We start from the raw sequence: 14,143 nt of genomic DNA, 5'->3' as shown, positions 1-14,143 counted from the left end.
CAACCAAGTTTTGACTTTCTAGCTTAGGTGTTGCAATAGTATTTTTAGTCACTGGTTGTCACTGAATTTGTTCTTTTCTTAACTTTCCAGAATGACACATTGTCTGTGTGGTCCTGAAACAGTAATTATATCAATTTCATTTCCAGACTGTTAAAATAAATCAATTGCAATATATTGAATAAAGTTTCAGTCAATCTGCTTCAATTTTATTTGATGTGAACAAATACCCTTAATAACATTAATTATAACATAAAATAGTTTAGTTGTAAAAAGTTGAGTTTGAAAACCTTTAGCCTACGCTGATAGTTGGGTGCAGAAGTTTTTTGACTGACATATATTTAATTATTTTTGCCTCCATACACCACTACAATAAATGGAAATAAAGCATACAAGGTGTGAACATGGACTTTTATCTGTTCACATGGTTTAACAAAATGTTTTAATTAAACATTCAGGAATTACAGCCATTTATACATAATCCCTCTATCACAGGCTCAAAGTATAAATAAAATGTTTACAAAAAAAATTAATTAAATTGAAAAGCAATTAGATAAATAAATATAATTACAAATATAAGTATTCTTTTAAATAGGTGGATGCAAATTCTTTTCAGTCGATGACTGCCGGGAGTTTATTATCATGCTGTAATTCTTGTGCCCTTAAACAAAGGCCTTTAACCCTCTGTGCTCCGGGGGCTGTAACATGTCTGACCCCAGCTTCCAACATCACTTGGCTAAATAACAATTTCCATTACGGATCTATAAAGTATTCTAAAAAATATCTAGCCATAAAACTACTTATCAAGTAGTTTAATTAGAGGTAATATGTTTTAAACTATGGCTATAGTTCCTAACAGGTCAAACACACCCCTCACAATAAAGCAAATATTACAAAATATGTCACTTTACAAATACTTATAAACCTGACTGAAATCTTTGAACTCAACTGTACATAAAATGCATATTTAACATAAAAACTCTGGATTTCTGATATCTAAAAGCATGATTATGCACCCATCAGGCATAACATTATGACCACCTGCCTAATATTGTTTAGGTCCCCATTTTGCTGACAAAACAGTCCTGATCCTGCTAACAATAACAGCTTTAACCTCTTCATCAGTTTAAGTTACAGGAGCTTGTCTGTTGGATCGGACCACACGAATCAGCCTTCGCTCCCCATGTGCATCAATGAGCCTCGGCTTCCCACGACCCTGTCACCGGTTCACTACTGTTCCTTTCTTGGAGCACTTTTGATAGACACTGATCACTGCAGACCAGAAACATCCCACAAGAGCTGCAGTTTTGGAGATGCTCTGACCCAGACATCTAGACGTCACAATTTGGCCCTTTTCAAACTCGCTCAAATCCTTACACTCACCCATTTTTCCTGCTTCTAACACGTCAACAAAGAGGAGAAAATGTTTACTTGCTGCCTAATAGATCCCACAAAATAACAGGTGCCATGATGAGAAGATAATCAGTGTTTTTCACTTCACCACTGATAATTATAAATAAAATCATAATGTTAAAATTATCATTTTATTCATGATCGGTTTTTATTACCGTTTTACACCCAAGATATACGCAATTTCCTGCCATATAAAAATAGATAAACACTTATACAGCTGCTTACCTCTCTGTGTAAAAACAACTTCTGAGTGCTTTTGATATTTTGGTCTGTGCAGATGGTGTTTCTTGTTAGTGGACAAAGGTGGAACTCTGGGTCACTCTCTAGATATAATGGGGTTGGTCTGAAGGCATGTACACTCGGAGCAGGGTTCTGAAGTAGATAAGAACATTATAAGTAATACGTATAAGAAGCACTTCATTTGTCTGGTCTGGTTTAACACATTAACAAAATCTTAAATTATTAGGCACTGATTAAAGAGAACAAGATGAAATGAAAAGGGAGGTATTTACAAAGATTCGGAGTGGGTGGGCATTTTGTGGATTTAACACATTATGAGGAGTCCTGAAAAAGAGAGTGGGGTTGACATCTGGTTTACTTCTCTCCTGTTCCTGCAGCTCCTTCTCCTTCAAGGGGTTTGTATCAGAAAACATCACCGTGGGCAGCAGTTCAGAAAAAACACACAACACGTCAGCACATGAAAATGGCAACTAAATTTGAAAATGCAAAGAAATAGCATTATTGAATGTTACCTGATCTCCTTTGCGTAATTGTTTGATGGGAACAAAAGAGGATTCGGAATCAATCACAGCCACTTTCTGATAGTGCATTTGCTTGTAATGCTGAGGAACCTGGAGAAGTATCCATTAATACCAAAGTTGCAGTGTGTAGGTTTTTTAACAAAGAGAGAAAAAACTAACAGTAACAGCAGCTAGCAAGCTTAGATCTTTTGTCATAAATGAATTAAACCTATAAGGATAACCTTTTAAGTTTTATATTTCACACGATCTCACAAATATCCTTATATTTTAATGAGTTTAGTCAGCCTTCATACATCGACTAGGCATAACTTTATGGCTAGCGATCCACAACCCATGTCGCCGGTTCACCACTGTTTCCATTGTTTCTGTTTCTGCTAATATATTATACCCACTTAACAGGTGCCTTGATGAAGACTCACCACTCATAATGTTATAATGTCATAATGTTTTGCCTGGTCAGTGTATCTCCCTCAATATGTTTATGATTGCTAGAAACATTTGATAGGAGATATTTGAGGACAATTAACAGGGCATGATTGATGAGATGATCTGTATAGCTGATCAATCACCTTATTAAGTTGTTAAAGTAAAGTTTTGTCAAGTCAAATTTATTTCTATTTTTGCTGTTAGAATTTAAGAGTTAAATATGTGTGTTTATCCCTGATGTGCAGCCATGGTGAATGTAACAAGGAAAAACTCTTAGAACTTAGATGTTATGAGGAGGAAACTTCGAGAGGAACCAGACTCAAAATGGAAACCCATTCTCATTTGAGTGACATCAAGACTGTTATTATAGTCTTTAAACAATGTTTTTACGCTGGATGCCCTTCTTAACGCAACCCTCCCCATTTATCCGGGCTTGGGACCGGCACTAAGGCTTGTGCAACCCTAATGGCTGGGGTTGATTCCCTGACCGGGGATCGAACCCGGGCCGCAGCGGTGAGAGCGCCGCAATCCTAGTGGTTAGAAAGTTTGCAGAATACAAAACACTGGAGAGTGAGAACAGATGTTGAGAATGAGATGAGATTGAAATAAGAAAGATGACAACAGATGAGAACAGCCAAACTTCATGAACATGCACACACTTTCCTGATGCACCTGAAGGTCTTGGCAGTTCTGTAGCAAAGCCCTGACTTGTTCCTCTGTAAATGGTTAAAACAGATCCTCAATGTTTTGTTTCTGGAGTGTTGCCTTTTTTTTGGTAAGCTGTTGTCTGATATTATAGCTAGTAAACCAATGCAGGCAAATAAAGGTGTAAACCAAGGGAACCTGGAATTTAGGATTTAATTCAATTTACGATTGAATGTAAAGGCTGAGTTAATCCCCAAATTACATTATATGATATCTGTCATTTGCTGTTAGAAAAAAAACTCTTTATAGAATGGCTTTGTACTAATAAATAATGTGTGGAAAGAGCATTGAAGAAGTCAGGCACTGGGTGAGAAGGTTTGGGAAGCAGTTGACGTTCCAAATCATCCCAAAAATGTTTAGCTATTCATGATCTCATAAGTTCTTCACGGTCTACACTTTTTGCATTGTCATACTGGAACATTTTGGCTCTCGTACTTCTGATAAAATAAAATGGAATAGAATAAAATAAAATTTGGGAAGTTTTGGCAAATGCCCACATTTGGCCAATAGGAAAAAGTCTTCAACCACGAGCCGGAAGCGGGAGTAGCTCTATCATGTTTGTTGGGAGTGCTCAGTACATAGACAGAGGAACGAGAGCTTTATGAAACGTGATGTGGGTTGGGTCCGTAGTGCCCGTGTAATCCGAATGGAAAGGGGAATCCACAGCGAAGGTATAATCCACAGTATGAAAGTAATCCACAGGAACCAGCGGGGAATGCTGGCAGTCAGGAACCAGGTCGATCACCTTAGCTAACGAGTAGGTTTCCGACTGCCAGAATTTCTCGTTGTTTCCTGCTTCTCTTTCCTCCCGTGGATTACTTTCCTCCCGTGGAATACTTTCCTCCCGTGGAATACTTTTGTGGTCCGCACCCTGACAGAAGGTCTGACCCTTGTGATGTCGGAAAGGGGGCTTATATGGGAAAAGCCATAACGAAAGACACCTGTCTCTCATTAATGCCGGGAGAGGCAGAACGAGGCAGCGTGACAGCTACCGAGGGGGGCGTGGCAAGTAGAACCCTGACATAAAGAACTCTACTTTATGCCAGAATATTACTGAGAAAAAAACACACATTTTACATCAGTAAATTAACATCTGACTTAGCTGTACATGGGGGTATGCCCTCAGATCTCAGTAAAATTAATTAACTTTGTAAAAAACAGTGTGGCAAATATCCTTAAAATGATATGAGGAACTGATAAACTCCTACAGAAAACATTTACATCATGTTTTTGTAGTTATAAATTATATCATTTATATGGTGGTTCTTAATGTCACTGAAGATGGAGAACCTGGTGTTGGATCAAAGATGATTTTAAATGTTGAGCTATTTTATGAGTTGCTCAGCAGCAACCTGGTTCCATAATCTCAAATGACTGTATAAGACTGTAGAAAGGACATTACTCATACCTTCTGGTGTTCATGTTAATGCTCGTATTGTTTTAATGATTTATGATCACACTCTTGATGTCACCCACATGAGGATGGGTTCTATACAAGTTCTATACAAGTTTTTCCTTGGCACAGTCACCATGGCTGCTCATCAGGGATAAATACACATCATTCACCCTAAAGTCTTAAATTCTGTAAAGCTGCTTTGAGACAATGTCCATTGTGAAAAGCGCTATAGAAATAAACTTGACTTGACCTCAATTAAAATGTCTTCCTATTTGGTTGGTCCAATTTACACAGTTGTTGTTTAAGCCCTAATAATTAAACACAAAAGTGTAGTTGTACTTTATTTTTCCCATTTAAATGTATATATATATATATATATATATATATATATATATATATATATATATATATATATATATATATATATATATAGAGAGAGAGAGAGAGAGAGAGAGAGAGAGAGAGAGAAAGAGAAAGAGAGAGAGAATGGTGGGAGGAGATGTGAAACATACTGAATATTTAAATAGAGCGAATACCTTTAGATTAAAAAGCGGAATGGTGGAAGTCAAATCTTCTTCGGTCTGCTCCACAGGAACATTTAACTTTGTAATTGCCTAAAAAACATAAGGATATATATATATATATATATATATATATATATATATATATATATATATATATATATATATATATATATATATATATACACATACAACACACACATCTATCTATCTATCTATCTATCTATCTATCTATCTATCTATCTATCTATCTATCTATCTATCTATCTATCTATCTATCTATCTATCTATCTATCTATCTATCTATCTATCTATCTATCTATCTATCTATCTATAGCCCGCGATATATGAAAAAAAAAACACGATAAACATGTATGTTTAAGTTTACAGTACTGTACTGTATTAACATTTTGCTTTATTTTATAATTAATAATTATATTTCTATAAATAAATTGTATAATTTCAACATAAAATTCCATAAAAACAATTCCCCTCTAAGTGTTTTGGTCTATGGTGCTATCTGCGAGAGACCAGAAAAATTAGCCAAACTAATTAGTTATGTAGCAAATGCAATTCCGCAATAAACTGCTATTCGAACCCTGGTAAAGCGGGGGATTACTCTCTCTCTCTCTCTCTCTCTCTCTCTCTCTCTCTCTCTCTCTCTCTCTCTCTCTTTTTCTCCGGATATAAACATGTACCGTATTTTCCGGACTATAAGCCGCTACTTCTTTCCCACGCTTTGAACCCTGCGGCTTAAACAATGAAGCGGTTAATTTATGGATTTTTCCTGGGATTTTCCCGGTTTCACAAACTGCGAGCCAAAAAACTGAGCCCCATAACATTAGACCAATGAAATTGCCGAACGGGTTCACTCTCTCGAAATTATTGTGAAAGGAAGGAGGAAGACAGTGAACAATGAATTTTTGGTAGGCTACTGTTTAGATACAAGCCGTGTAACAGACACTGTCTTTCGTTAAAGCCTGTGTGAAGTTCATTAGTTTCAATGTAGACATGCGGCTTATACACAGGTGTGGCGTATTTATGTTCACAATAAAAATCTTTGTCAAATTCAGTGGGTGCGGTTTATATATGGGTGCGCTTTATAGTCCGGAAATTACGGTAATTCAATTCTAATTAGATAAAGAAGAATCAGGTCAGATCTGTTTTGATATACAAACTTTAAATAGTTAAGTTAAAAACTATTCGAAAAAAACAAACAAAAAAAAAAAACACAGCGACATGGTTGCATAAGTAACGCCATTGTGATATGGATCATAGAATTATAGACTTGTCAGTAATGCCATCCACCATGTGGCACAATGATCCCAGGGTAGAATATAGATTATTTTTTTTTCTTTTTACTGTAGTTTTACTCACAGTTTCTTCAGGTTGGTCTGTAGAAGGAAAGACGGGCGACATGTAGGGCAGTAGCTTCTCTGGTGACGTATCTAAAAGTTGTTCTTCTTCTTCTTCTAGAACAAGAGATTTAGACAAAAAAGTCTGTGAATTCTTCCTGTTTAATTAATTATAATTTTTTTTAATGATGCGCATTTTACGATCTAAAAATCAAGATTTTACAATTTTACAAATAAAAATAAAAGTGTTAATTACACAATCAAGCCATCTGATAAAAATGGGAGGGTTCATAAACTGAATTGATAAAAATGTAATAAAATCTTTTGTCTTACCGATGTTTTCTTCATCTCCACTTTGCTTCTTCATACTGGAAACCAGTTCTCGCAACAGTAGAAGCCTTTTATTTATACGGACTTGCAGAATGACCTAAACAAATAACATTATGGTTGATATTGCATTATCTATCTATCTATCTATCTATCTATCTATCTATCTATCTATCTATCTATCTATCTATCTATCTATCTATCTATCTATCTATCTATCTAGACAGACAGACAGACAGACAGACAGACAGACAGACAGACAGACAGACAGACAGACAGACAGACAGACAGACAGACAGATAGATAGATAGATAGATAGATAGATAGATAGATAGATAGATAGATAGATAGATAAAAAAACATTTTACTGGATTCTTATATGAATCATTTAAAGAAAAAAAAACTGGTAAATGTAATTTAAAAATAAAATTTATAAAAAATCCTTTACTAGATCTGAAATTCCCCTAGTAGTATAAATTTAAAAGGTATAAGGATTTAACATTTTGTATGTAAATTTTTTTATTATTATTATTATTATTATTATTATTATTATTATTTAAACTATTTATGTACATGTTAAAGATCTCTAACCCTGAGCAAACTACATCTAGTAGACAGAATGTTCGTCTGAAATTATTGACAGCTGATTAATGCAAACATATCAAGAAAAGGTGGCAATGGTTTGAAAACTTGTTTGTCAATTAATAGAATTAAAGCTTATAAAATGTAAAAACTGAAGAAAAAAAAGAACCGCTTTACCTTACGAACAGTTTGTTGGAAAAGCCTAAGCACTCGAGATCTGCTTTCTAATTGGTTACTCTCATAAACGGAGAACTCAGGAGTGCTGTCAGGGTGCTGCAACCAAAAGTGTTCAGGTTTTAAAAGATGTGAAGGTGACGAATGTATTAACATAGAAGATATACAGTTGCTGACTAAACAAAATGTATACATTTGGTTTGTGTGCTATTTGGTTGGGTTTGTTTTCTAATAAATTACAATTCTCAAAAAATTCTAAAAAACTCAACAGTAAATGAATAAAGTACAGAAATAAGTCACTTAATATTTGGTGTTTCACATCCACTGTTTTATGTTTCAGCCTGAATCTCCAGCGCACTCTTTATCTCCCAAACTGGCCCAGTTTGCAACACAAAACGAATGGCACGTTTGATTTACCTCCTGTTTTTGGGATGATTTAGGATTCAATTGCGATTTCAATGCAATGTTGGTTTATTTTGGATGCTTTAGAAGGAGAATGTTTCATTGTGATCTTACATGTGAGAAATTGAACCAACCAATTAGCCATTACCTCTTCTGCACAATGTACGACACGATGAGACGACAGTTTCCGACAAGTCTGGTCAATATCCATTTCCTCGCCACCCATATCTTTGTTCATCTAAAACACACACATATAAAGGACTGTAATCCCATTTCATAAAAACATAATGTAAATGGCAGATTTATGAAGCCAACATTTTACTAAAATTTTAAATGAGGTCATAACAGTACCATATACTCAGAAGCTGCAACTTCCTGTTCCTGCAGAATCTTTATTTTCTGCTCTTCTGAGAACAAATCATCACCGAGTTGCACCTGCCTACGAAAATGAGCAAAATTGTACAAGCTCTAATAAAACTGTTGTCCACATGATAATAATCATCCAGACTGTACATACGGTTCATTCATTCATTTTCTCCCGGTTATCCGTAATTCGTGTCGCGGGGGCAGCAGTCTAAGCAGGCCCCCGCCTTGGACTGCTGCCCAATCCACACAGCACCGTCCCTTACGGTCCCTCCTGCAGGTGGTGAGCCCACAGGAAGGCGGCCCCACGTCACTCCGACGTCACGGACCTTGATATTTCCCTCGTAAGGGACCCCCAGAGCATAGAGGGTTAAGGGCCTTGCTCAAGGGCCCAAGAGTGGCAGCTTGGCGATACCGGGGCTTGAACCCCAGACCTTCCGATCGGCAACCCAGCGCCTTAACCGCTGGAGCCACCACTCCCCCTGTACATACGGTTGTTAATGCATAATAAATATGACCATATTACATACCCTAGAAGATGATTACTGTCTTTCTGAACATTTTCTTGAACTTGACTTTCAAAAGCAGCCTCTTTAATCTGTCTTGTTTGGTCTGCAGTGTTGGTATGAGTTGTTGCTTCAATGAATTAAACACAATTAAACACAAATGTTAATAGTAAAGGCAGAAAAACTCAACTTAACATTTCAATCACTCTAAATTGGTTGCTACGATAGTTATTACTTTTTGCCATGGTTTCTGCTATTAAATATTTCGCATACTAAGCAATTTTAATTATTAAAGTCAAACTATAGCACAACCAAAATGTCTTTTATGTGCATGCCAACTACATTTGGTCCAAGATACTAGACGACTATTCTATGTTTTTGATCTTATTCATTGTTCACTGTGTATAATTTCCCTAAACTCTGACGAATATTTAATATTCCGAAGAAATTTAACTCAGGTTTATGTGCATTGCATGTGTTATTAATGCCAAAATACAGACAGTGACTTGTATTCTCATGATGTTTCAGTAACAATACATCACAAAAGTATCATGGTTGGACAAACATTTCCTTAAAAGTAGTAGATTCAATCATGAAGTGAAGACATTCTCTTTTCAGGACATCTGTGCTTTTATTCACAGGTGCCAAAATTTAATCATTTCCTGTCCCGGAATTATAACAGTGCTGGGAATTTTTTTTATTTAACTGGCGTAAGTGATTTCCAACATCCTCTCCTGACATTCCAATTTTCCCATTAGAGTGAAAATAGTTTAATATGAAGTCCATATAAAATCATGTTTATTTAGAGGTGTTTACTTAAAATGCCTACAGAAAATAGTATAAAGAACATTTTACATAAAAAAAATAAATCCCCACTATGGATATTCCACCAACATTGAAGTTTTTATCACCACAAAAATCTATTCTGAATTTTACCACAGAGATTCAATTACGTCAATTCGTATGCAAAACATACATAAACCAGTTTATAAAAAAAATAAATAAAGCGATCCGTTCTAATACTGTATTGTCCATAGTTTTCCAACATTCACCTCTTACTCACCTTCTCCGAGGTCCTTGTAGCTCATTTTATCTTGGCTTTGAATCAGCATTTTAGCGAGATTACCATGGCTGGTAAGATCTAGATCAGAGCTGGGTGTAATCGGACCTGGGGTTTTTTTCTTAATGTTTTGTAAAAAAAAAAAAAAAAAAAAAAAAAAACATTTTTATTATAATATGACAATTTTCAATTCTAAAGCTCTAAAGTCAGCTAAAAAAGTGAATGCAGTGTCAGAAGCAGTAAACATTCTGAGAAAGACTACCTTCTGTATCCTTTGTCTTTTAGCCTTTGGTTTCCGACCACCGAGACGCGCAACCTCATCCTTTTCTGTTTGTTGGCTAATGTAGAGGCAAGACCATTAGAACTAGTATGATGTGGGAGATTATTATAGCTCTGGTATATATATATATATATATATATATATATATATATATATATATATATATACATAATATTTCAAATTCTATACTATAGATTTTAAACTTGGATATATTTTAGAGTAGTCAATGTGCAGCTTTTTTGAAACAGTACAAATTTACTTTTCTCTTAAAATAAGCCAGCCATTGTCTAAATAACTGGCAACAAAAGTAAGTACACCCCCAGTGATAACAGCTGTACGTTGTGTAACCGTGCAAATCCACACATCCTATTTATCATGTTCATGTTTTTGTCTGCTTGACAGAACCATACAAATTTGTCTTGTATTAAAGCAGTTAAAATTTGGTACTTAGTCCAATTCTCTCATACTGACCACTGGATATTGAACATATAATTTGCAATATGAGAATCTACTACATAAAGATTAATATGAAGATATTAGTATAGAAATTGGCAGTACTTCGGAGTCAGATTGGGAGGGCAGGAGGCAGTAAATGTGCAGAGGAAGGGTTTCGAGTTGAACTGAGAGATGACCAAATGCAGAGTGATTTCAGCCATTCCATATTGCTTTGGTTTGAATGTCACCAATAGATCCGTCTTTCCGTGTGCTGGAATGACTCCTAGCAGAACAAAAATACGATTATTTCATACTTTTGGGCTGTAAATATGGAATACCATTTGGAACTGTATTTTATATTTATTAGTTTTAAAATCTGCAAAATGGCATTTTCTGCAAAGAGAACCACATCTTAACATCACCTATAGGTTACAGCTTGAGGCTTTGTTAAGTTTCGCACAAGTATTTGTGTTTGTCTGGCCTTGTTACAGAACACCGAACACCAGGACAGCCAGACATAACAAAAGTTTCTTTCCCCAAACAATCTACCTCATGAACATTTAAGTGGCCTTACCATTGTGCAATACAAATTAAAAAAATACCACTTTTTATTAATTATCTTTGTGTTTTTCTGTGCAATAAAATTTTTTGCAATGCAATACCACTTTTAATTTTTTACTTTTTTATTTTAATTAATTTAATTTTATTTAGCTTTTATACAAATGTGCAACTGGAAGCTTCTGTCACCCAAACAAATTCCTAGAAATAAAACTATTTTTGATTCTGATGAGTGTCTGATTTAATTATAATAAATAAATAAATAAATAAATAAATAAATTAATAAATTAATTAATTAATTAATTAGTTAGTTAATTAATTAATTAATGCAAAACTAGATAAGTAGCTTTAAAAAATATAAATTTTAATGTTGGCTTAACAAAGCCAGTCAGAAAGTTCAAATCTGTTCATGAAGTGTGTTTTACAGGTTAAGTTTTAGAGAGATATATGGACAAATAGAAATTGATGACACTTAAGAGATACAGTGAGGAAAATAAGTATTTGAACACCCTGCTATTTTGCAAGTTCTCCCACTTAGAAATCATGGAGGGGTCTCAAATTGTCATCGTAGTTGCATGTCCACTGTAAAAGACATAATCTAAAAAAAAAAATACAGAAATCACAATGTATGATTTTTTAACTATTTATTTGTATGATACAGCTGCAAATAAATATTTGAACACCTGAGAAAGTCAATGTTAATGTTTGGTACAGTAGCCTTTGTTTGCAATTACAGAGGTCAAACGTTTCCTGTAGTTTTTCACCAGGTTTGCACACACTGCAGGAGGGATTTTGGCCCACTCCTCCACACAGATCTTCTCTAGATCAGTCAGGTTTCTGGCCTGTTGCTGAGAAACACGGAGTTTGAGCTCCCTCCAAAAATTCTCTATTTGGTTTAGGTCTGGAGACTGGCTAGACCACACCAGAACCTTGATATGCTTCTTACAGAGCCACTCCTTGGTTATCCTGGCTGTGTGCTTCGGGTCATTGTGATGTTGGAAGACCCAGCCTCGACCCATCTTCAATGCTCTAACTGAGGGAAGGAGGTTGTTCCCCAAAATCTCGCAATACATGGCCCCGGTCATCCTCTACTTAATACAGTGCAGTCGCCCTGTCCCATGTGCAGAAAAACACCCCCAAAGAATGATGCTACCACCCCCATGCTTCACAGTAGGGATGGTGTTCTTGGGATGGTATTAATCATTCTTTTTCCTCCAAACACGTTTAGTGGAATTATGACCCAAAAGTTCTATTTTGGTCTCATCTGACCACATGACTTTCTCCCATGACTCCTCTGGATCATCCAAATGGTCATTGGCAAACTTAAGACGTGCCTGGACATGTGCTGGTTTAAGCAGGGGAACATTCCGTGCCATGCATGATTTCAAACCATGACGTCTTAGTGTATTACCAACAGTAACCTTGGAAACGGTGGTCCCAGCTCTTTTCAGGTCATTGACCAGCTCCTCCCGTGTAGTTCTGGGCTGATTTCTCACCTTCCTTAGGATCATTGAGACCCCACGAGGTGAGATCTTGCATGGAGCCCCAGTCTGAGGGAGATTGACGGTCATGTTTAGCTTCTTCCATTTTCTAATGATTGCTCCAACAGTGGACCTTTTTTCACCAAGCTGCTTAGCAATTTCCCCGTAGCCCTTTCCTGCCTTGTGGAGGTGTACAATTTTGTCTCTAGTGTCTTTGGACAGCTCTTTGGTCTTGGCCATGTTAGTAGTTGAATTCTTACTGATTGTATGGGGTGGACAGGTGTCTTTATGCAGCTAACAACCTCAAACAGGTGTGTCTAATTTAGGATAATAAATGTAGTGGAGGTGGACATTTTAAAGGCAGACTAACAGGTCTTTGAGGGTCAGAATTCTAGCTGATAGACAGGTGTTCAAATACTTATTTGCAGCTGTATCATACAAATAAATAGTTTAAAAATCATATATTGTGATTTCTGGATTTATTTTTTTTTAGATTATGTCTCTCACAGTGGACATGCACCTACGATGACAATTTCAGACCCCTCTATAATTTCTAAGTGGGAGAACTTGCAAAATAGCAGGGTTTTCAAATACTTATTTTCCTCACTGTAGATGATATAGATGTATATTGACACTATATGGACAGAAGCATTGAGACATCTGATTTTTTCCAGCTATATGTGGTTCTTCCCCAAACTATTACATCAAAGCTTAAGATGAGTTTGGTTTCAGTAGCATTGGATATATCATTTACTTAAACTATGAGACCCAAACCTGTTCCAGCAAGACAAATGCCCAAAGCTAGCTCCATGAAGATGCTTTACATGGACGATCACCATGGAACATCTTTAAAATGAATTGGAAAGCTGACTTCACCCCAGGTTTCATCAATACATGACTTTACTAATATTAATACTAATAATAGGCCAAGTAGAGTAAATCTCCACAAGCCCAATACAAAATCTCCAAAAAGAATGAAGGTTATTATAAAATGAATAATAGGATGTTCAAAATGCATATATAAATCTTATGGTCAGGTGTCCCCAATTGTTTGTCCATATAGTGAAGATAAAGTGAAAGAGTGTTACAGTGCTAAAGAGATAGATGAATTCGAAGTGTGTGTTACAGCTACTGGCCGTGTGTGTGAGTTTTAACTGTTGGAGTTTGAATCTTGAATTTTTTTCCAGCTCTGAAAGTTCCTGTAATCTAAGTAAAGGGGAGTTTTAAAGAGATTTTTATTGTCTACTATGGAAAAACTGTACATGAAGTACAGTAGATCAAGTCAATGGGGGGGTTTTGGACACGTTAAGTTTCTGTAACAAGAAAATCAACACGAAGATCCTAAAAAAGTAAAGCAGTACACTGGCTTTGTCAAACCAACTTAATAATAAACATCAGAAT

At 35.8% G+C, this 14,143-nt stretch overlaps 1 protein-coding gene across 2 annotated transcripts in view; it reads right to left on the bottom strand.

Annotated features, from left to right (window-relative positions):
• cfap221 (cilia and flagella associated protein 221) overlaps positions 1 to 14,143 on the bottom strand; it is a 34,317-nt gene that overhangs the window by 14,164 nt on the left and 6,010 nt on the right. Inside the window, exons 8-20 of one of the 2 annotated variants that reach the window (XM_083522325.1) lie at positions 10,827 to 10,986; positions 10,251 to 10,326; positions 9,992 to 10,109; positions 8,953 to 9,058; positions 8,411 to 8,498; positions 8,208 to 8,297; positions 7,661 to 7,756; positions 6,908 to 7,001; positions 6,597 to 6,688; positions 5,235 to 5,312; positions 2,163 to 2,261; positions 1,923 to 2,036; positions 1,636 to 1,782 (exon numbers count right to left, since the gene is read on the bottom strand). In XM_083522325.1, coding sequence (XP_083378451.1) covers positions 1,636 to 1,782; positions 1,923 to 2,036; positions 2,163 to 2,261; positions 5,235 to 5,312; positions 6,597 to 6,688; positions 6,908 to 7,001; positions 7,661 to 7,756; positions 8,208 to 8,297; positions 8,411 to 8,498; positions 8,953 to 9,058; positions 9,992 to 10,109; positions 10,251 to 10,326; positions 10,827 to 10,986 — 1,358 coding nt within the window. Of the gene's footprint in view, positions 1 to 1,635; positions 1,783 to 1,922; positions 2,037 to 2,162; positions 2,262 to 5,234; positions 5,313 to 6,596; positions 6,689 to 6,907; positions 7,002 to 7,660; positions 7,757 to 8,207; positions 8,298 to 8,410; positions 8,499 to 8,952; positions 9,059 to 9,991; positions 10,110 to 10,247; positions 10,327 to 10,826; positions 10,987 to 14,143 lie in introns of both variants that reach the window. The other variant, XM_083522324.1, reaches the window with a different exon arrangement.

Source organism: Silurus aristotelis (genome assembly GCF_946808225.1).
Source record: "Silurus aristotelis genome assembly, chromosome: 20".
NCBI classification, from domain to species: Eukaryota; Metazoa; Chordata; class Actinopteri; order Siluriformes; family Siluridae; genus Silurus; species Silurus aristotelis.
This window is presented reverse-complemented; position numbering and strand designations above follow the sequence as displayed.